Here is a 20,055-nt window from a genome sequence, read left to right as displayed (position 1 = left end):
ACTGAGTGAAAAGGGAGAAAGCATTGGAGCATTGGAGTTCCCTCCTCAGCTTCCTGACTGTAGCCACAGGGTGCCCAGCTGCCCCTGTGGCTCTCCACTACACTCTCCACCACAGTGGGGTGTGTCCTCAAGCTATAAAGCAAAATAAACTTACCCCTTTATGTTGCTTTTGACAGGTTATTTTGTTACAAACTCAAGTAAAATAACAAGTGCAACTCTTCTTTTTTTTTTTTTTTTTGGTTTTTCGAGACAGGGTTTCTCTGTGTAGCCCTGGCCAAAGTGGGACTCACTTTGTAGACCAGGCCTGCCTCTGCCCACCCCCGAGTGCTGGGATGAAAGGCGTGCGCCACCATGTCCGGCTAACAACTGCAACTCTTAAAAGTCATGCCGGGTGTTAACAAACAGAATGTTACTCGGTGCCCATACTTTATCTTCCCAAGCATCTTCAGCTCTGACGCTCCAGATGTGCTCCAGATGTCTGCATGCCAAAGTTCTAGGGCTTCACATGCTACAGAGTCCAGGGGACAACTTAGGAGCTGTGAGATACTAGACCCAGAGAGATCTCCCACCTAAGCTCTTTTCCTCTTCCTCGGATAGACATTAAAGCTGCAATTTCCTGCACCAGTAACCATGGGGCCCTGGTTCATAAGGAACTTCATACCGAGTGAGATCTTAAGGAAAGAGAGCTAATCCCCCATGAACACTGACACTATGTATAAAAAGGGACAGCTGTGCGGGACAGGCAGCCAGGGCCACTCTGAACATCCTCTGAGGACAGCAGCCATCTTCTTGGAAACAGGGAGAAAGCTGAGGAGGGCAGGGTGTGTGCTGACCTGGTCCTGCTCACTCATCTCTGTGTGTGGCCTGTTGTGTTCTGGCACTCAGTGGAGGAACACAGGTGTGAGATGGGATAGATCGGGTGTAAAGTTCATCTGGAGGAACCAAGACCTGACTCATGGATCTCTTTCTCTCACCTGAGAGGTGTATATAAGGACTTAGACTTGATGTAACCAAACGCGTGGTCAAGTCAGTCCTCAGAGTCAGTAGCTGGGCTCTGAGCACCCAGTTAAGAGGCACGCCCACCCATTGCATCCTTGGGCAGAAGGCGCAGGGTCACCTTGCTCTTACTCTCTGCACGGCCCTCTTGAGGTTACAGAGATGTAAAGTACCTGTTTCTTTTCATTTTTTAATTCATCAGCCACAACTGGGTCTGTTGAGTGCTTGTGCGATTTACCAGGGTATGCAGAATGTGGCCAGAGCTATTCTGTTTTACTGGGGAAAAAAATAATAGTAAGAAATTTTAACTTGACGACTGGGAGGCTGTGAAGAAGTACAGTAACCCGGAGGAGGAGGAGACTGAGTGCAGGATTCAAATCTTTTCTGTGTGGTCAGAAGGTGCCTGGAGCCTGGGAGGCATGAACCCTGTAAGTCCCGAGGTGGCGACTATGCTCAGTTCTGCCCTCTGTGCAGCAGGGTGAGCTGCAGCTTTCCCAGGCTGACTCTGGTACTGTCCATGTGGCACGCTCCCTGTTCTGGTCTCATGGGGGAAGACATGGTGGCAGCCCTGTGGCATGATGAGATTACTACCTGTTTATAAGGCAACAATAGGATGGGTTTCCAGATTCCAAGGACATGGTAGCTATTTCCTCAGAATAAACTGAGTCCGATTCTTTCAAGAACAAGGATAGGACTTTGAGGGAAGCCGGACGTCTTCCAGCTGTGGGCTCCATTCAGGTACACACCTTACCTAATCCCTAACTCACTGTAGGGCCAGTAGCATAATGGTGACTCCAGGCTGAGAATGGGCTGGGGCCCAGGAGAAACAGATGGAGATTCTGAATTCAAAGCGAATATACTAGTGCCTCTATTTCTACTGTCTTATGCTTACCCTTTTCTCTTGAAAAAAAAATGTTTGTTCAACAGGCTTGCAGGAACCAAGCAAAAGGTTTCTGCTGTGTATGTATCAAGTGGATGGACTCAGGGACACGGAACCCTGCCAGGCCCAGATAGGTGGAGATTTTACATCCACTATCCATTAAAATCCCTCAGACTTTTTCTGTTGAAATGGACCAAGACTTTGATTAAAAGGATAACAAAATCCAAAAACTTGTCTCTATAGCAGCCAGCTTGTAAAATGTAATAGACCTTCCATGCTAATAACAGAAGCAACATCTCACACATTAGAAGGGGCTCCTTAATGAACTCACACTTTATCTACATATCTACCCTTTGTTTTGCTGTGTGTGTGGCACTCTATGTGTATGAGTGTGTGTAAGTTGTATGAGTCTGAGTGTTGTGTGTGAGTGTGTTGTATGTTTGTGTGCGTGTTTGTGAGAGTGTGTATTGTGTGTATCTGTAAATATGTCTGAGTATGTGAATGTGCGTGACCATGAGTGTATAGGAGTGTGTGAGTGTGTTTTTGTGAGTGTGTGAGTATGTGTGAGTGTGTGTGCACACATGTGTGCTATACATATGTGTGGAAGGCCAATGGTGTTTTCTCTACCTTGTTTGTTTGTTTGTTTGTTTGTCTGTTTGTTTTGAGGCAAGGTCTCTCAGTGAGCTTGAAGCTTGTGGTTTCAGCGAGACTGGCTATCTAAGAAAGCCCTGGGATCCTTCTGTCACCCTTCCCAACACATACGCCCTGGAGCTGCAGGAAAGCTCTACTGTGCCTAGCTGTTACATGGGCTCTGGGGATCTGAACACTGGTCTTAATGCCACTAAACCATCTACCCAGTTCTGTTCTGTGTTTTGTTTGTTAGTGAGTATGAATGAGGTTCCCAAGAGGAAGGGGGGGGGTGGGGAAAAACCAAGTCCATGTTACAGATACTACAAGGCTCAGAGCATCTGTGGTTGGAGAATATGGCAGGCCCAGGGTCTGGTGACAACTTATCTTGAGCTATCTTCAGCCCCTGGACCACCTGTGTGTTGTGACTAACCATCCTATAACTATTAGGTAAGGCTTCTTGGAACTTGAGATGTGTTAGCCGAGCACTGGCTTTCACAACCCAGAGACCTGGGATGCCATCAAACAGCATCAGAAGCCTGCACCCCAGACTTCCTCCCCCTTTGCTGTAACAAACCCACCTGATGGTCTCATCAATATATTTGAAAAATATCTTGACTTGGGATTCTTTATTACTATAAAAACATCACAAAACAGGGAGATGAAGAGATGGTTCAGTGGTTAAGAGCACTAGTTGTTCTTCCAGAGGACCTGGGTTCAAGTCCCAGAACTTGTGTGGCAGCTCACAACCATCTGTAACACCAGTTCCAGGCTGGATGTCCCTCTTCTGTCCTCCATGGACACCAGGCACACAAGTGCTACACAGGCATCCATGCAGGCAGAGCAGGCATACACATAAAACAAAAATGAAAACCATAACAAAACACTTCTGGAAGTGTTACCATTGGAACATGGTATTTTCCGGAACATGGATCTGTACTTTGGGGGTGTGGTCACTCATGATTGAATCCAAAATAAACAATTCCTTATTCTCTTTGAGGTGAAAGCTGTTTCTATGTCAACATCAGTATATAAAAATGGATTTCATTGTGACATTTTCATACAAATATATCATTATGAGATGAGGACTTAAAGTTGCTTTTATTAAAATACACTGACTCCTCACTTGGGTCCTGTCCTGGCTACATTTATGACAACTTGACAGAAAACATCTGAGAAGGGGAACCTTAACTGAGAAAGTGCTTCCATAAGACTGGGCTATAGGCACGCATGTAAGTCATTTTCTTAATTAATGATTGATGGTGGAGGGCCCAGCCCATTGTGGCTGAGGCCACGCCTGGATTGGTGGTCCTGAGTTCTATAAGAAAGCAGGCTGAGAAAGCCACAAGGAAAAAGCCAGCAAGTAGCATCTCTCTTGGCTCCCACATCAGCTCCTGCCTCCAGCTTCCTGCCCTGACTTCCTCTAATGACACACTATGCTGTGAACATGTAAGCACGATAGACTCTTTCCTCCCAGGTTCCTTTTGATCACTGCATAGCACCCCTAGCTAGGACCAGCCCCCCAAGGAACTGAGTGCAGGGAAAGAGTCTCTACCTTTGTTCTGTGTTGGTTTTTAGGCTGAAGGCCTAACTTTTAGTCCTGAACATTTCCAGTTCATGGTGAGAAGGCCATTGACAAGAAACCAGAAAAAACAAAACAAAACAACAACAACAACAACAACAACAACAAAAAACAAGCAGGGAAGTGTTGTGACAGACACTGCAGAGCTATGCTCTGGAACCAGAGCCTTTGTCCAGGACCAAACACTAACCAACCAGGAAGGCCTTTCTATATTTGGACGATGATGATTGCAAACTGGGAGTTAGTGCAGTGACTCACACTGTCCTCCCAGGACCTCACACCACCAACTCGGATTGCCTTCATTAGTGTGGCAGGAATACCTGCAAACAAAGAAAGCCACCTTAACCAAGCAGGGACTTTTCCAGATTAGAGAGTGGCCGTCAGCTCCAACCTCCCTCCCAGACCACTGCATTACACAGCAGACAGGGCTCTAGTTATCCATCCTGACAATTCCCTGTGGGATACTCAGTGGTCCTGTTTCCTTTCTGTGCTGGTCTAAACGGTCAACTGTTACTTTTCTTATTGCTACGACCAAAAACCTGATAATGGCAGCACAAAAGAAAAGGGCTTGGTTTGTTTACTTATTTTTAGATTTATTTATTTTATTGTATGTGTACAAGTAGTTTTGCTCACATGTATGCCCATGCCTGTTTACTGTATGCATATGGTGCCCACAGAATAATTTCCAGGTGCCCACGTTGGATACCTGGAACTTGAGATTTACAGAAGGTTGTTAGCCACGGTGTAAGTGCTAAGGATCGAACCCACGCCCTCCACAAGAACAGCATCTCTCCGGCCCCAGACAGGGGCTTATTTTAGCTTAGAGTTGGAAGGGACACAGTTCCTCCTGGTGGGGAAAGCATGCTGGCAGGAGCTTGGTCACAGTCAGGAAGCTGAGGGAGATCAATGGTGCTCATCTGGCTCTCTCTCTCTCTCTCTCTCTCTCTCTCTCTCTCTCTCTCTCTCTCTCTCTCTTTAGTCCAAGACCCCAGCCCAAGGAATGGTGCCACACACATTCAGAGAGAGTCTGCCCTTAGCTAAACTTTTCTGAAACTATCTTCATGGACACAGTTGTGTTTCCATGAGGATCCTAAATCCTTTTAGATTACAATGAAAGTTAACCAACATACTTGTCTTCTCTATGTGTTTGCTGGGAATGGGTGATCCTCCCCTATTGGAGCTAAGAAGCCCCAGAGTCCTGCTCCAGAAGTTCTAATAACAACTGTGTTCTGCTCACATTCAGCCACACGGCTTACTCTTGACCCTTCTCCCACTGGTTCCTAAGCTTGTTCCCTCTTTTTATCTCCTTCCCAGAAAGGCCTTTGTCCCATGGATTTCTGCAAACTGCAGTGTGAGGGAAATGACGTTTCCCTCTCCGGTCTGGCCATGATGTGAATAGATGCACCTTCCTTAACCAATCGTGTTTCTTGATTTCCTCTAAAAACAAGGAGTTCTAAAGGAATTGTCCTAATTTCCTTTTAAAAACCAAGGCAGTAGATTAAACCCAGCACCTTGGAAACAGTAGCTCAGAACCCTTTGGTCCTCCCATGAACTAGAGCACTCCCTGTCCCTTTGTTCACTTCTGAAGGCTCCTGGGCCAGGTAAAACCAACATTAAACACAGGTGTTTACTTTTCCCCTAGCGCACTGCTCTCAGCCATGACCCTAGGGTGGGAGGTGTCAACAAGAATCCCTGGAAAGGAGTTGTGTCTGTAAAGACAGGCTAATCAGAGCTGCAGTGATGTAAAGGGGTTGAAACTTACAGGCCCAGGGGCTAATTACGCATGGGCTAGCTTTAGCCCCATGATCAGCCAGTCCTTGCTCACCTCCATGTGTTACCTTGCTTTGACTAATACACACATCTCTGCAATCTATTAAAGTTATCACTAGCTTCTATCCACTCAAAAGCTAAGAATGTCCTCAGATAGTGTCTGAGGCTTCTAGACTCATTCTCCCCACCCCCATCTTGCTGTAACCGCCTCACTGATGTGAACCGCCAGTGTATTTTAAACTAGTCTTAATTTATGACTGCCTTTGTTCTGTAAAACTATAAAACTGTCTTCACATTGGAATATACGAATTCGGGGTAACTTAAACCTGTGTTCCTAGGTCATGATTATTAAATTACGTTCCAGAATAAACTATCTCTTATTCCAAGGTGGGAGCTGTGTTTTTTCATTAGCAATGACAAAAGAAATAATTTCTTCTACCCAAGTGCACAAACATTTGTTACCAAGGAAATGGCTTGTGTCTTTGGGTATTCTTGGCTTCATTAATAAAAGAATTCAGAAACGGACTCAAAAGGAAACTTGCAGGGCAATTTTATTAGAATTTAAGAGAAAAATGCAGTACACTTGCGGTAGAAATCCTGTCAGCCACCAGGAGGGGAGACGGGGCAGGGGGAGGTCATGCCCTTTTAAGTGAGTCCTGGATTACAAATAGCTTATTCAGGAAAATTAATTAATTAATTAATTAAATTTAAAAATACTTGAAGTACAGAAGAGGGCTAGTGAGCCCCCAAAGAGCATCATCGCGCAGGGCATTCTCTTCTATAGACTCCATCCTCTCTCACCCATTGGGTTCTAGGGCTGTGTGCAGTGCATGCTCTGTTTGTCAGGGTCGGGTAGACTTCCAGTCTTCCTCTGCTAACGGCTTCTTTGGTGCTAATCTCCAGTATAGCTTTTTCCAGTTCCCTCTCTCCCTTCACACTCCTTTGATGACTCACTCAGCCTTTTGCAGTAAATACCTTCTTCAGCTGAGGGCCCTCCCCGCTTGCTGAGAGCAGAATACAAATGAAGTAAAAGCCAGGCATGGCCCAACAATCAGTGTGACCTTTCAGATGGAATTTTCCAACGCCCTCCACTCGCAGCCAGGCACTTCCAGCACCTGTGTGGCATAGGGCCAGTGGGAGGAGGCAGCAGCTGTTTTCTTCTCTCTCTCTCTCTCTCTCTCTCTCTCTCTCTCTCTCTCTCTCTCTCTCTCTCTCTCTCTTTTAATATGGAATGCTTCATGTTAGCACAGGAGGTGTGCTAATTCTCTCTACCATTCGAATTTTAACACGTGTGCTGCCAAAGTGAGCACAAGGATATTTGTTTTACATACCCTGACTTTTGAGAGGGAAGTGCCCGCTGGTTCTGCACCCATAAAGTGGAACCACATATTGTTAACTGTTTTGTGTTAAACACTTGGGTATTTGGTAGGTGGTTAGAAGGAGCAGGCTCGAAGGTCACTGAGTGGGTTGCATCTACGTACCTGTTAATATATTATTTTTATCACAATTACCCTTTCTTGGAATTTGAAGCACCACATCTTTAAAAAAAAAAAAAGTCTGTAAGAAAATATTTGAAACACATAAACATATGAGGAAAGTGACAGTGACTACCCAGATAAGGATCCGGAGCTTGGTATGTGCCTTTAAGCCCTCCCCATCCCATCTACACAGCGGTCACCATATCAACTGGGTCCCCCTTAGAGTGCTGCACTCAGTGCTGTTAACTTTCTCCATGCTTGGTTTCTAACACCTGCCTAATACTTGAATCGTCTATAGAACAGAAGTGCATCGTAAATGCTGACTGCCAACAACCAGATCTACAATCACCTACATAGCGGACTTCTAGGCACATCAGTGATGGAGTTTCTAGATTAGGCTAACTGAGGTAGGAAGACCTACCCTGACTTCAGGCAGCTCCATTCCGTGGGATGGGAACCAGCCACCTCATGCTCCTACTTCCTCACTGTAATGATGATGCCATGATGTACTTTAAATGGAGAGCCACACACTTTTAACCCTTCCTCACCTACTTGATTCTTGTTGGCTGTTTGGGCACAGCAACAAGAAAAGTAACTATAAAATTAAAAAATAAATAAAAGCCTTCTCTGGAGCTGGAGATCTGGCAAAGCATTTAAAAGCAGTGACTGCTCTTCCAGAGGCCCTTGAGTTTGGTTCCCAGCACTCACAGAGTGGCTCACAACTGTCTGTAACTCCTGTCTTAGGGGAATCCTTTGCCCTCTTCTGGTCTCTGTGGGCACTGCATGAATACATTGCACAAATACACATGCAGGCAAAACATGCATACCTACGTAAATAAACAATAAACCTTTCTTAAAATTGTTATTTCAATATTCAGGATATATCCACTAGAGTGTCTAGAATTAACATAGCCATCACTGCAAAGGATTATGTGTGCTGAAAGATTCCTTTGGGTCGTGGAGTATTTTCTCAGAATGGATCTTAGGCGTCAGATTACAGCTCAGGACTCACGGAGCCCTGGGACACCTTACTGAACCATTGATGTAACATAAGCATTGGTTTTTAGTCTCTACAAATTTGCTTCACCTGTTTCACACTCTTGGAATCCCATTTTCGGACATACCATCTAGTTTCTAAACATGCACCATTCAGAGTTACTAGTTCTGGGAGGAAACCCACTTCCAAGTCTTTTGAAGCAGATTTTCTTCACTGTGAGAAATTCCATGTGACTAATCTAAACTCCGTTTTCTGCAGCCCACTCCAGGATGGCAAAATACTCAGAACACTTTCAGTTTTTCCTCTGATGACCAAATACTGTTTCAGAGTTTACATTTTTTCAGTGCTTTTGATCGTGGGATATTGTGGTTTTCATAAATGTCACCCAAAACACTTTTAAGACTAGTTTAAGACTAGTCCCATAGGTTAGAGTTGATCATTGAGAAATGTTTGGATCCCAAGGACTCTGACCTGATCAGTGGGCTGATCAATGTACATAAAATTCATAGTTTTATGGTATTACTGAGAGGCAGTAGAAATAAAAATGTGGGGCTTGGTAGGAAATGGCTCCTGGGGCAGCTTTGAAGTGTGCACTGTGTCCCTGTCTCCTTCGGCCTCCCATCCACCATGAGGTGGACAGCTTTGCTCCTCTGTATTCTCTTCCCCTTCATGTTCTGCCTCCCTCCCTCATGTCAAAAGGAGTAGAGACAGCTGTCCCTGGACCAGTGGCTCTCAGTCTTCCTAATGCTGAAACCCTTTAACACGCTTCCTCATTCTGTGGCAACCCTCAACCACAAAATTATTTACCTCATAAATGAAATTCTGATACCATTATCAATTGTGATTTGCCTTTTCCTACAGTTGGCTTATTGTACTGAGCACGGTGTCTCTGTGTCAGGGGTAGCCTATTGTGTACACGACCAGGTTTCCTTTCTCGACCCACCAAGGGACAAACTCTGACTGTTTCTATTTTGGGGATATTATGGAAAAGTCTGTAGTGCCCGCAGGTGAGTACGTACTTCTCCGAGCCTTTGCTGTCAGTTCTTTGGGGTAAATGCTCGAGCACAAGTCAGTTCTTCTGGGTATGTGCTCACAAGCAGGATTGCTGAACCATACCCTTACCTAACTTCTAATGTGCTGCCATAGCCTCTCCACAGTACAGAGCCATTTCACATCCCCCTCCAGCTCCCCAGATTCCTGCTAATGTTTGTTTTGTTGCTGTGGTACTTGCGTGGGTGTGTTTGTTTGTTTGTTTGTTTGTTTTTGAAGTACTGAAAAAAATCAAACCCAGGCCCTTGTACATCTAAAGCAGGTCTCTGATGCTGAGCTGCGATCCTAGCCCTTTCCATTTCCTTTGCGTTCTCCTTTTTAATATGACTTCTTTTTTAAACTGACTATGTTTAACTTTTCATATTCTTTATAAATTATCTCATTCCACCCAAGCACTTTAATTTTTTTATTATATTTAAAAATGCTATATGCTTTTTTTTAATGAGCTAATAAGACTATATATGCCTGCCTCATCTCAGGAAAAGGAGTCATGAATTAAAGAGACCCCCCACATATGAATGCAGGCATCCTGGACTCCATTCCACACCCTGCCCCATGGCCACCTGTCCATCTTCACTGAGACTGGCCACACCTCTCTGCTCCACCAGCTAGCAGGATGAATTATACAGTCACCATGACAACAGTAAATCCAGGCCAGCAACAACAGGATGTTATATTTCTTAGGACTCCTGTCAGCCACAGCAAACACCCAGCCTGCAGCACTTGGGCAGCCTGCCTTGCCATTTCCCAGACCTAGCTGCACTAGAAAAAAAGGTGTCAAATACTGTCTGTTCCCTTACACCAAGACCTGAATATCTATATTTACATTTAAATTGCTTTTCTTTCCCAAAGAATAGAAGGCTATTATCTTAATAATGCATCTTTCACTGAAGGTTAGGAAGGCAAGTTGGAGTTGGGGGAAGAAAATAAACCAAAGAATGATTCTGGTTCACTTTTAGACTTTCTTTCTGCAGAGGGAAGAGGGAAAGTTGTGTCTGCTGTCATTAGTGCTATGTCTCTGGTTAGACTGAACACACACACACACACACACACACTGCGTCCTTCATCATCAGAGCTTGGTGAGTATAAATTGACCATATTTAGCTGAGAAGATACTTTTAAGATAATCTACTTAATGCTATCTCCCCAAAGCAGCACAAAGTCCAGCTCAGGGGGTCAGGGTCCTGCCAGCCAAGGCACATGGTCCTGGCCTGGCCCATCACAGAAATCGTCCTGCAGAAAGCAAGCACAAAACCGAGATGGAGACGGTTGGCATTCTGCTCTCCTTTCTTCCCAGGGCCAGCTCTTGCCCTTCCCTGCTGGCCCCTGCTGCCAGCTCAGACACACACACATACAGTCCTCCCTAACTGAGATTCCTGATCTAGGCCACAGGGCTGGCCCTCGGCATGGCCCCAAAGCACTTGGTTTAGTGTTTCGGACAGACAAAGCTTGACATTTGCACTCAAGGAGGGGCTTGGCCTGGGGCAAGTAGGGCACCCTTGGCTATGCAGGGCCACTTAAGAGTACGAGGGCATCTGTGGCAGCTCAGAATTAGCAGCAGCTGCAGGAGGAGGCTCCCCTTCCCCACGTACAAGCTAAAGACGGGCAGGCAGTAAGCTAAGAAGAAAGAGTGTGTGCTTTGTCAACCTGCCTGGGGTTCCAGAGGGCTACTACACACCCAGTCTCACTCTGAAACACATAACTGTGACCTTCCAGCATTATCTCCACCTCTCCCCTTGTTCAAACAGCAAACTACCCAGAACTTGGCACCCATTAAACACACACAAAGTCATTTTCTTCATTTGAGAAGTCTTTGGCCACTCCCCTTCCTGTTGACAGCTACTCATCCAACATTTCCAGGAGCTAGCCCTAGGAAGGACTTCCTGTGAGATCAACATGAAGCCATGAAAACAGAAAATGTGCAGGCATCAAGCACAGGCTGGGGGCAGGGGGCCAAGTAGAGCTAGCACTGAGGAATGCCAGCACACTAGACTCAGGTTCATTCTTTCTTCCTTACCACCAGAGTCCATCACCAACAATGCCCCTTCCTCCTGAAGAACAGGCCTACACTCAGGGACTGAGGCTGATAGGCACTGAGACACACATCTGTGAGTAAGAACTCTCTCCCTATCCCTAGCACCCAAAGACAAAAAGCTCTGCGTCCTTCAGATCAAAGGTGTGGAAGCCACCCTCTAGTCCACAGCAGAAGAAACAGATCCAAAACTTCAGCAATGCCCCAAGCATAATCCGTACTCACCGTTCACACAGGTCTCCAGTGATCCACACAAGCCATCCTCAAACAAGCATCCTAGATAAAAAGACAGAAGAGAAAGAAGTCAGTGACAGAGAAACCAATGGCCTTGGAGGCTTGAAAAAAAAAAAACCCTCCCCACCCCCATACAGACTCCTTGGATCTGCTTCTTCGTGATGGTGCTGGATTATTCTGAAGCCATTCTAACAGACCTCTGTATGATCTGGACAACCTGTCTATCAGGAGGATTGGTGGCATGTCCTGTGCCTTCAAGTTCACATCAGAGAGAGGCCATGTCCTTGGCATGGCCATCTATCTATGCAGATATGCCCCCTCTAGCCTCACAGCATTTCTAAACTGCCCACCCAGGGAAGTCAGGGCTTGAGACTGAGCTCACAGCAGCATCATGGACAGAAGTATACACAATACCAGAAATGGGCCAGACCTCTGGACCTAATCCAACTGTGCACACTAAGAAGGATTCTGAGATCCTGATTTCTCATGACTCCATGGAGACTGGTTATGTGCCTCTGCATGGGGACAATGACAAAGAAGGAAAGGTCATGCAAAGAGAAACAGAGGCTTGGTGAGTGTCAAAAGAATGGAGGCATTCAGAGGAGACTTCACTAAAGCCACCAAGGTGGCTAGCCTCTCTCACAGTGGAAACAGAGCCTGATAGCCTCCCATAAAACAGGGGACCAAAGCAAATGTACTCACAGAGCAACTGGATGTAATCTGTAGCCACCCTGAACACAGGGAAAAGATGGGAAGAGCAGGCAAGATCAGGGGGACATGAAAGACGTCTTTCTACTCAGATGAGCCCTCCCTACTCTGAGGCACAATGCTATATTCACACCTGTACCAGTGAGGTGTTAGGATCCCACAAAAGCCAGGGGTGCTCTGAACTTGCATGTCAGAACACACATACAAAGTCTAATGACTTAATCCACATTTCCCCAATGGCCAAACTCCTATGCATTGACCAAGACCCACTCAAAAGTCCCCCATGGAGTCCTCCACACAGGCCAGGCCAATGAGTTGTGTCAGACGTCACCTGGCACCTGCCACCATGCACAATGATTATCAACTACAGACTGTATCATCCTCTCAGGGATGAGTCCTGGGGTCTCCTTTGTACCTTCTTCCCATTCTTCTGTGGCTACCCTTGTTTCTGAATAAGTGAATGAGTACAACTTATAAATTAAGAGAACAATTATTCATTACAAAGGAACTGAACCATTAACACCTTCAAATCCTTATAGCTGCAGCAGTCAGCAAGCACGGGCTGAGCATGACACAACACCAGGCTCAGCAAAGGCTGTGACAGCATCAATTAGCACAAAGGAGACTCGGGTCCACCATTCACATGAGCCCTTTCAACCTTATGATTACCCCACGACAAAGGAGAAAGCCACTGATTGCAGGGACCTTTGCTTAGGTGTCTTGTCCTAAGAGATCGCTAAGTGCATGCCTAGGTAAGCTGTGTCAGTCACCCACTCAGCCCTGTGCAAACTGCCCACTGGCTGTACTTGAGACTAGCAAGTCAATCATAGCCATCTCTACCCTAAGAGATCCCTTTTCTTCAAAACAATAATATAATCTCATGGAAAATGGTATCTCCCCCTCTTAAGCACATTTTTAGCGTATCAGTGTGGACTGCTTTACCCCTGAAGCAACCTTGCTTCATCTGTATCATGCTCTCCCTGCTCAGAGCCTCATCTAGCCCAGGGTCATTCCTTCATCCATGGCATTGAAGCTAAGCAGTATTTGAGGGGAGGGTAGCTGTGGCAGCGAGTCTTTTAAGGACACCGAGCACACAGCAGTTGAGAACTCAAAGCTGTAGGCCTAGGCTGCATGCTGGCTCCCACAAAAAGCCCTAACCTATGGTGGTCATGTGGCGTCTCTGATCTTGGCATTGAGAGCAGTAAAATTAAGGAGAGTTTCTGGCCAGTTTCTGGGCTGTTCTCATCTGACCTCTAATCTTCCCTCACTGCAGTCCAGAAGGAATGAGCCATGGGAGGCTCCCAGCTTCCCAGTGCATCTCTCCTCCCAGGATGCAAAAGGAGAAAGGGCATCTTAAGCTGGCAGACTGGCTGGGGTGGTAGTGTGCCTCTGCTCTGCCCCCTGGCATAGCAGTGGGTATGCAACTCTACTGAGCACCATCTCAGTCCTCATCAAATGCCTGAAGGAAGGCCTGGAAAAAGGCAGGGTTACAGGCACAACTACACACACACACACACACACACACACACACACACACACACAGCTCAGAGAGGAGCTGTGTTTATCACATGAGATGGCAGATGCCAGAACTCTCTCTCAAAAAAAGCATAGGAAGAAAGTCTCTCCATGGCTTCCTGTTTCCGCCTGAATCACACTAGAACTGAGAGAACAGAATGTGCATCACATGTTCCTGTAGCTCTGGCTACAGCAAGGCAGCCCTGACTACAGCAAGGCAGCCCTGGCTACAGCAAGGCAGCCCTGGCTACAGCAAGGCAGCCCTGACTACAGCAAGGCAGCCCTGACTACAGCAAGGCAGCCCTGGCTACAGCAAGGCAGCCCTGGCTACAGCAAGGCAGCCCTGGCTACAGCAAGGCAGCCCTGGCTACAGCAAGGCAGCCCTGGCTACAGCAAGGCAGCCCTGGCTACAGCAAGGCAGCTCTGGCTACAGCAAGGCAGCCCTGACTACAGCAAGGCAGCCCTGACTACAGCAAGGCAGCCCTGGCTACAGCAAGGCAGCTCTGGCTACAGCAAGGCAGCCCTGACTACAGCAAGGCAGCTCTGGCTACAGCAAGGCAGCCCTGGCTACAGCAAGGCAGCTCTGGCTACAGCAAGGCAGCCCTGATTACAGCAAGGCAGCCCTGACTACAGCAAGGCAGCCCTGGCTACAGCCAGGCAGCCCTGGCTACAGCAAGGCAGCTCTGGCTACAGCAAGGCAGCTCTGGCTACAGCAAGGCAGCCCTGACTACAGCAAGGCAGCTCTGGCTACAGCAAGGCAGCCCTGACTACAGCAAGGCAGCTCTGGCTACAGCAAGGCAGCCCTGATTACAGCAAGGCAGCTCTGGCTACAGCAAGGCAGCCCTGACTACAGCAAGGCAGCCCTGACTACAGCAAGGCAGCCCTGGCTACAGCAAGGCAGCTCTGGCTACAGCAAGGCAGCCCTGACTACAGCAAGGCAGCTCTGGCTACAGCAAGGCAGCCCTGGCTACAGCAAGGCAGCTCTGGCTACAGCAAGGCAGCCCTGATTACAGCAAGGCAGCCCTGACTACAGCAAGGCAGCCCTGGCTACAGCCAGGCAGCCCTGGCTACAGCAAGGCAGCTCTGGCTACAGCAAGGCAGCCCTGGCTACAGCAAGGCAGCCCTGGCTACAGCAAGGCAGCCCTGATTATAGCAAGGCAGCCCTGGCTACAGCAAGGCAGCCCTGACTACAGCAAGGCAGCCCTGGCTACAGCAAGGCAGCTCTGGCTACAGCAAGGCAGCCCTGACTACAGCAAGGCAGCTCTGGCTACAGCAAGGCAGCCCTGACTACAGCAAGGCAGCTCTGGCTACAGCAAGGCAGCCCTGGCTACAGCAAGGCAGCTCTGGCTACAGCAAGGCAGCCCTGGCTACAGCAAGGCAGCCCTGGCTACAGCAAGGCAGCCCTGGCTACAGCAAGGCAGCCCTGGCTACAGCAAGGCAGCCCTGGCTACAGCAAGGCAGCTCTGGCTCCACTAAGACAGCTCTGGGTCTAGCGTCTACCCAGCTCTGCTCCTTCCTGGAGCCAGATGAGCTTATGCTTCAGAAAGACCTTGAGGAAGGAAAGGAGGCAGCAAGAGTTCAAGCAACACATCCCCAGAGCTGTGGAGAGTGTTTAGCTCAGGCCACCAGTCAGGATGCTAATTTAACTTATGTGCCACTTTCTATGCTCTAAAATCAACAAGAAACATGTTCGATTGTAAATATCAGACCCCTAATGACAATGATTATCATGGCAAGTCACCCAGAGGAAAGAGAGGAAGCCAATGATAGTCCCCCCCTCTGGAGTCTGAGACTTAGCTCCTCTAGAGGCAGAACTCAGCCCACCAGCCAGCAGCTCACAAATGATCCAAACCTAAAGCCAAACATCTGCCTGAGGAGAGCAACTGGTCCACAAAGAACACCCACAGGAGCCATCTCCACACTGTACTTCCCAGCATTTGAAACTACAGTTCCTAGGGCTACGGATGTAGCTCAATGGTGAAGCTTTTTTTTTTTCCAGATCCTATCCCCAGCACTGAACACATAAACACACACCAAACAAATAAAAACACCTGTAATTTTCCTACTTGTTATAGCCACTCGGCTCCTGAACTGCAGCACACACTGAAAGCATGCATGCAAATACATGTGCATACCACACATGTGCACATACATACACATGTGCACACATACACACACTCACATGAATGCATGTGTTTGAGTATACATGACTACATATGGGTATATATTCATATATGTGAATACACTTGTATGCATAAATGAATAGTGTATGCATGGAAGGATACTCACACATGGGCATTTATAAAAACATATATGCAGTCATACTCTTAGCTGTACATCTACCACATATATGCACATCTGTTCATATATACATGGAGATATAGGTATGTCTACACTCACATGCACAGGAACTCACACATATATATGCACACATTTTACTTACATGCACATGCATACACAACACATATGCACATTCATACACATGCTCACCTGCATGTGTGCATATATGTACACCATTCCATGTTTATTTAGGCATGTCCATGTACATGTATCAACACATGTGTACATATGCATTCTCATCTTTTAACTTTAATTTTAATTACCGTTGTCCTCTTAGAATACAAAGCCATTCTTAGTCCCGCTACATTTGTTGTTCTCAAAAGGAAAACTGACCTGTTTATTCTGCAAATAGCCAGACCAGTATAGCTAGTCTAATTTCTTTTACCTTGTGGTAAAACAGCAAGTAAAGAGTCACAGTCTCCCTAGCTGACAGGATACCTGGCCCTTCAGGTCCACCTAAGAAAGCAGCACTTAGCAGTGCGGTACTCACATTCCCAGCTCCTTCCTAACTCTAGGTCTCAAAAGTAACCTTGGTAGAGAGAAATGGCCTCAGATCCAGAGACACTCCCCACTGTGGAGAGGGAGATGAACTAATACCTTCCTGCCTGCTACTTTGGCAATTGCTCTGAGATTCATGAAAACCTGCAATCACAAAACATGGTAGGTTTTCCTTTTACCCGAGAGCATTAGAAATATATCAGTGTAAAACTGAATTATCTCACCAAAATAATAAAAATTTTTCCTGCTCAGGCATGTCATGTGAGCAGAATGGATACTCTGGGTCTCCTACGGAGCAGCTGGGGATTCTTAGAATCCCAGAGTACTCTTACCTAATTTTCATAACTGGGAGCTGATAATTCTTTGAGATCATTTAGTATTGTAGCCAAATAAAACTTAGCAAACCCCATCTGGTGTGTGGATCGTGTAGCAGGAGTTAATAATGACGATATTGCTGTTTTCCCCATGGTAGCTATCCGCACACAGCAAAGCACTCTCATATATCCATTTTCCATCAGTGTTTCCCCTTCTCTAAGGCAGTGCCTCTGCCTCCCTCTCCGTAGCTTGTTCCTCTGAGCTGCCCCTTACCCTGCAGGAGCAGTGTGGGCCACAGAGACTGTGGAGGCTCCAGAGTCCATCTGCAGACAGGCATATGGTGAGGTTAAGCTTGTCTCTCAGCCTCTTAACTGAGCCTCTGCCCAATGCAGCCTGTGTGAAGCACTATTCAAAGCTGATTCTGAAGAGGCACAAAGGGTTGAAAATCCACTGATCATAAATCCCACTGGCTCGAACTCAGGGGACCCCAAGATAGGTGTCCATCTTTGGGATGAGGACTAGTTTGCCTGATCTTTTGGTATTGAATATCAGTGTGAAGTATGTTTTGTTTATTCCCATTAACCTGGACCACTCCAGCTTTTCTGGAGCTGCTTTCTTGACTTTTAAGCAGAAGCCATCTCAAAGCTATGATAGTGCGCACCTTACACAGAAAGATCTGAACTGAGCCGTGAGCTATTCAGAAGGGCAGCCCACGTGGGAGGTCTGTCACATGGAAGCCTGCATTCCAGACTATTCCATAACCGCATGGCTGGGTTCTAAACTTCAGGAATTCTCTCCCATGGTGGCATGTGATAAACTGAGCAACTCCCAATCACTCTGAGTGCCCAGAATCAGTCCACAAATCTCCTTGCCACTCTCCTGGAGTCCTGTATAAGTGGACATCCTCAGCTCTGGCCCCTTCCACATACATTCCCATTCTTCCCAACGTCTCCAAAACCAAGCACATCTGCTTGCTTACATAGAAGCCGCTAGTGCTGTATTCTCTACACAGAGAACTCTTCCTGGGTAAGGATCTTCTTGTCCCTTAGTGGCCAGGACCTGGAGCATCAGCACTCAGAGTGAATGGGTGACACCCAAGACAGTCAGTCACCTGTCAGGTAGAGAGGCTCAGTGACAAGCAGCCAAAGTCCCTGGTTCTGAACTGTGTTGGTTCTGTAACTTCAGCCACAGCCTTTCATAATCCCCAGCAATCCTTTGTTGTTAGACATGCATGGAAAAGGTAGGTCTAGTTAAAGACCATCAGAAACTTAGTGGTCCTACCATCCGCTGGGTCCCAGCACCTTCCCCAGGGCAGCACAGCTCACAAGGGTACATGGAGGCATGTCTTCCTTTCCTGGGCCCCAGAGTCTCAGGATGTTAGTGCGGGGGGGGGGGGGGAATGCAATAGAAACCCTGGATGGAAGACCATGTCTCTTGCATTTTATTTATTTATTTATTTATTTATTTATTTATTTATTTATTTATTTATTTATTATATGGAAGTACATTGTAGCTGTCTTCAGACACTCCAGAAGAGGGAGTCAGATCTCGTTACGGATGGTTGTGAGCCACCATGTGGTTGCTGGGATTTGAACTCTGGACCTTTGAAAGAGCAGTCGGGTGCTCTTACCCACTGAGCCATCTCACCAGCCTGTCTCTTGCATTTTAACCACAACTTTTCCCTTTGAGGAGATAGCTCCTCCAAAACACAGAAGCTAGGACGTGACCATCCCAGCCAAGCAAAAGAAGGAGGGAGGGAACACCTTTAAAACAGGTGGAGGCCATAGCTCAGGGCTCTATTCCTGACAGCCTCAATGTGGAAGTCTGAATGAGAATGGCCCGCATAGGCTCATATGTTTGACTATTTGGTCTCCAGTTGATAGAACTGTAGAACTGTTTGGGAAAGATTAGAATGTGTGGGATGTTGGAGAAGGTGTGTCACTGGGGGGGAGTGGACTTGAAGATTTCAAAAGTCTCTAGCCATTATGTGAGCTAGTTCTCTCTGTCTCTCTCTCTGTCTCTCAATCTATCCCTCACTCCCTCCCTCTTCCCCCTGCCCCCCCCCCCGCTTCCTACCTATAGATCAAGTTATGAGCTCTCAGCTGTTCCTGACACCATTCTTTTGCTCCATGGACTCCAACCCTCTGAAGTTTTAAGTCCTATTAAACACCTTCTAACTTATCTGGGTCATGGTGTTTTATCAAAGCAATAGAGAAGTAACTAAGACACTTGGGGACACAGGAGGTTTTCTGAATTATGTGTTAAACATTCACAGAAGCCACGTGAAGTCCACCTGATAGGAACCTATATTTGATGCATTTGGTGGCATGAACCAACATGAAGAAACCTGTGAACCCTGACTCACTCACATCATGGTACCTGATACTTCCTGAGGCTTAGCTCTGAGACCCCAGGCTTCAGCCAGGGACCCCTTAGGGACACTTCAGGCTCAGGGTAGATCTCAATTGGTAGAGTATTTGCCTACTGAAGTCTTAGTTTCAATTTCCAGTACTATATAACAGTGGGCAAGTTAGTGGCACATAACTGTAATCCAAGAACTTGGGAGTTGGCAGAAGGAGGATCATAAATTCCTGGACATCCTCAGCTATCTAGAGAGTTTGAGGCCAGAATGGGTTACATGAAACCTCATGAAGGAGGAGGGGGAGGAGGAGGAAGAGGAGCACCTCCCTTGACGGGTAGCATCCCTGATAATGCTGTGTCTGTAGTAGGTCTGTTAGGGAATTTTATGCTCCCTCTTCTGCATAGGTGAAGGGATGGAAAACATTATGATGCCTCCATCATATGTGGCAATACTGCTCAGCCTTTTGCCAGGAACACACAGAGACTTCACAGTCTGACAGATAGAATACAGGTAAAACAATGCAAGCCTTCTTTCCTTCCATGCCCTGCACCTTTTAGAAGCCTTACCAGCCTCTGCCACAGTGACTACCCCTCAGGGATCTCTGCACTCAGAGACTACACTGTGCACTACTATACCACTGCCACGCTTCATAGTAAGCTACCTTGTGGGAC

The 20,055-nt window shown here is 46.9% G+C and overlaps 1 protein-coding gene across 2 annotated transcripts in view; it reads right to left on the bottom strand.

Annotated features, from left to right (window-relative positions):
* The window catches only part of Ptprn2 (protein tyrosine phosphatase, receptor type, N polypeptide 2), a 792,473-nt gene that overhangs the window by 686,081 nt on the left and 86,337 nt on the right, over positions 1-20,055 (bottom strand). For both annotated transcript variants that reach the window (XM_011244019.3, NM_011215.2), the window contains exon 2: positions 11,638-11,688. In XM_011244019.3, coding sequence (XP_011242321.1) covers positions 11,638-11,688 — 51 coding nt within the window. The remainder of the gene's footprint in view (positions 1-11,637; positions 11,689-20,055) is intronic.

The sequence above is a fragment of the Mus musculus genome, chromosome 12, assembly GCF_000001635.26.
Source record: "Mus musculus strain C57BL/6J chromosome 12, GRCm38.p6 C57BL/6J".
NCBI lineage: Eukaryota > Metazoa > Chordata > Mammalia > Rodentia > Muridae > Mus > Mus musculus.
The sequence above is the reverse complement of the archived record's forward strand: the minus strand, read 5'-3'. Positions and strand labels throughout refer to the sequence as shown.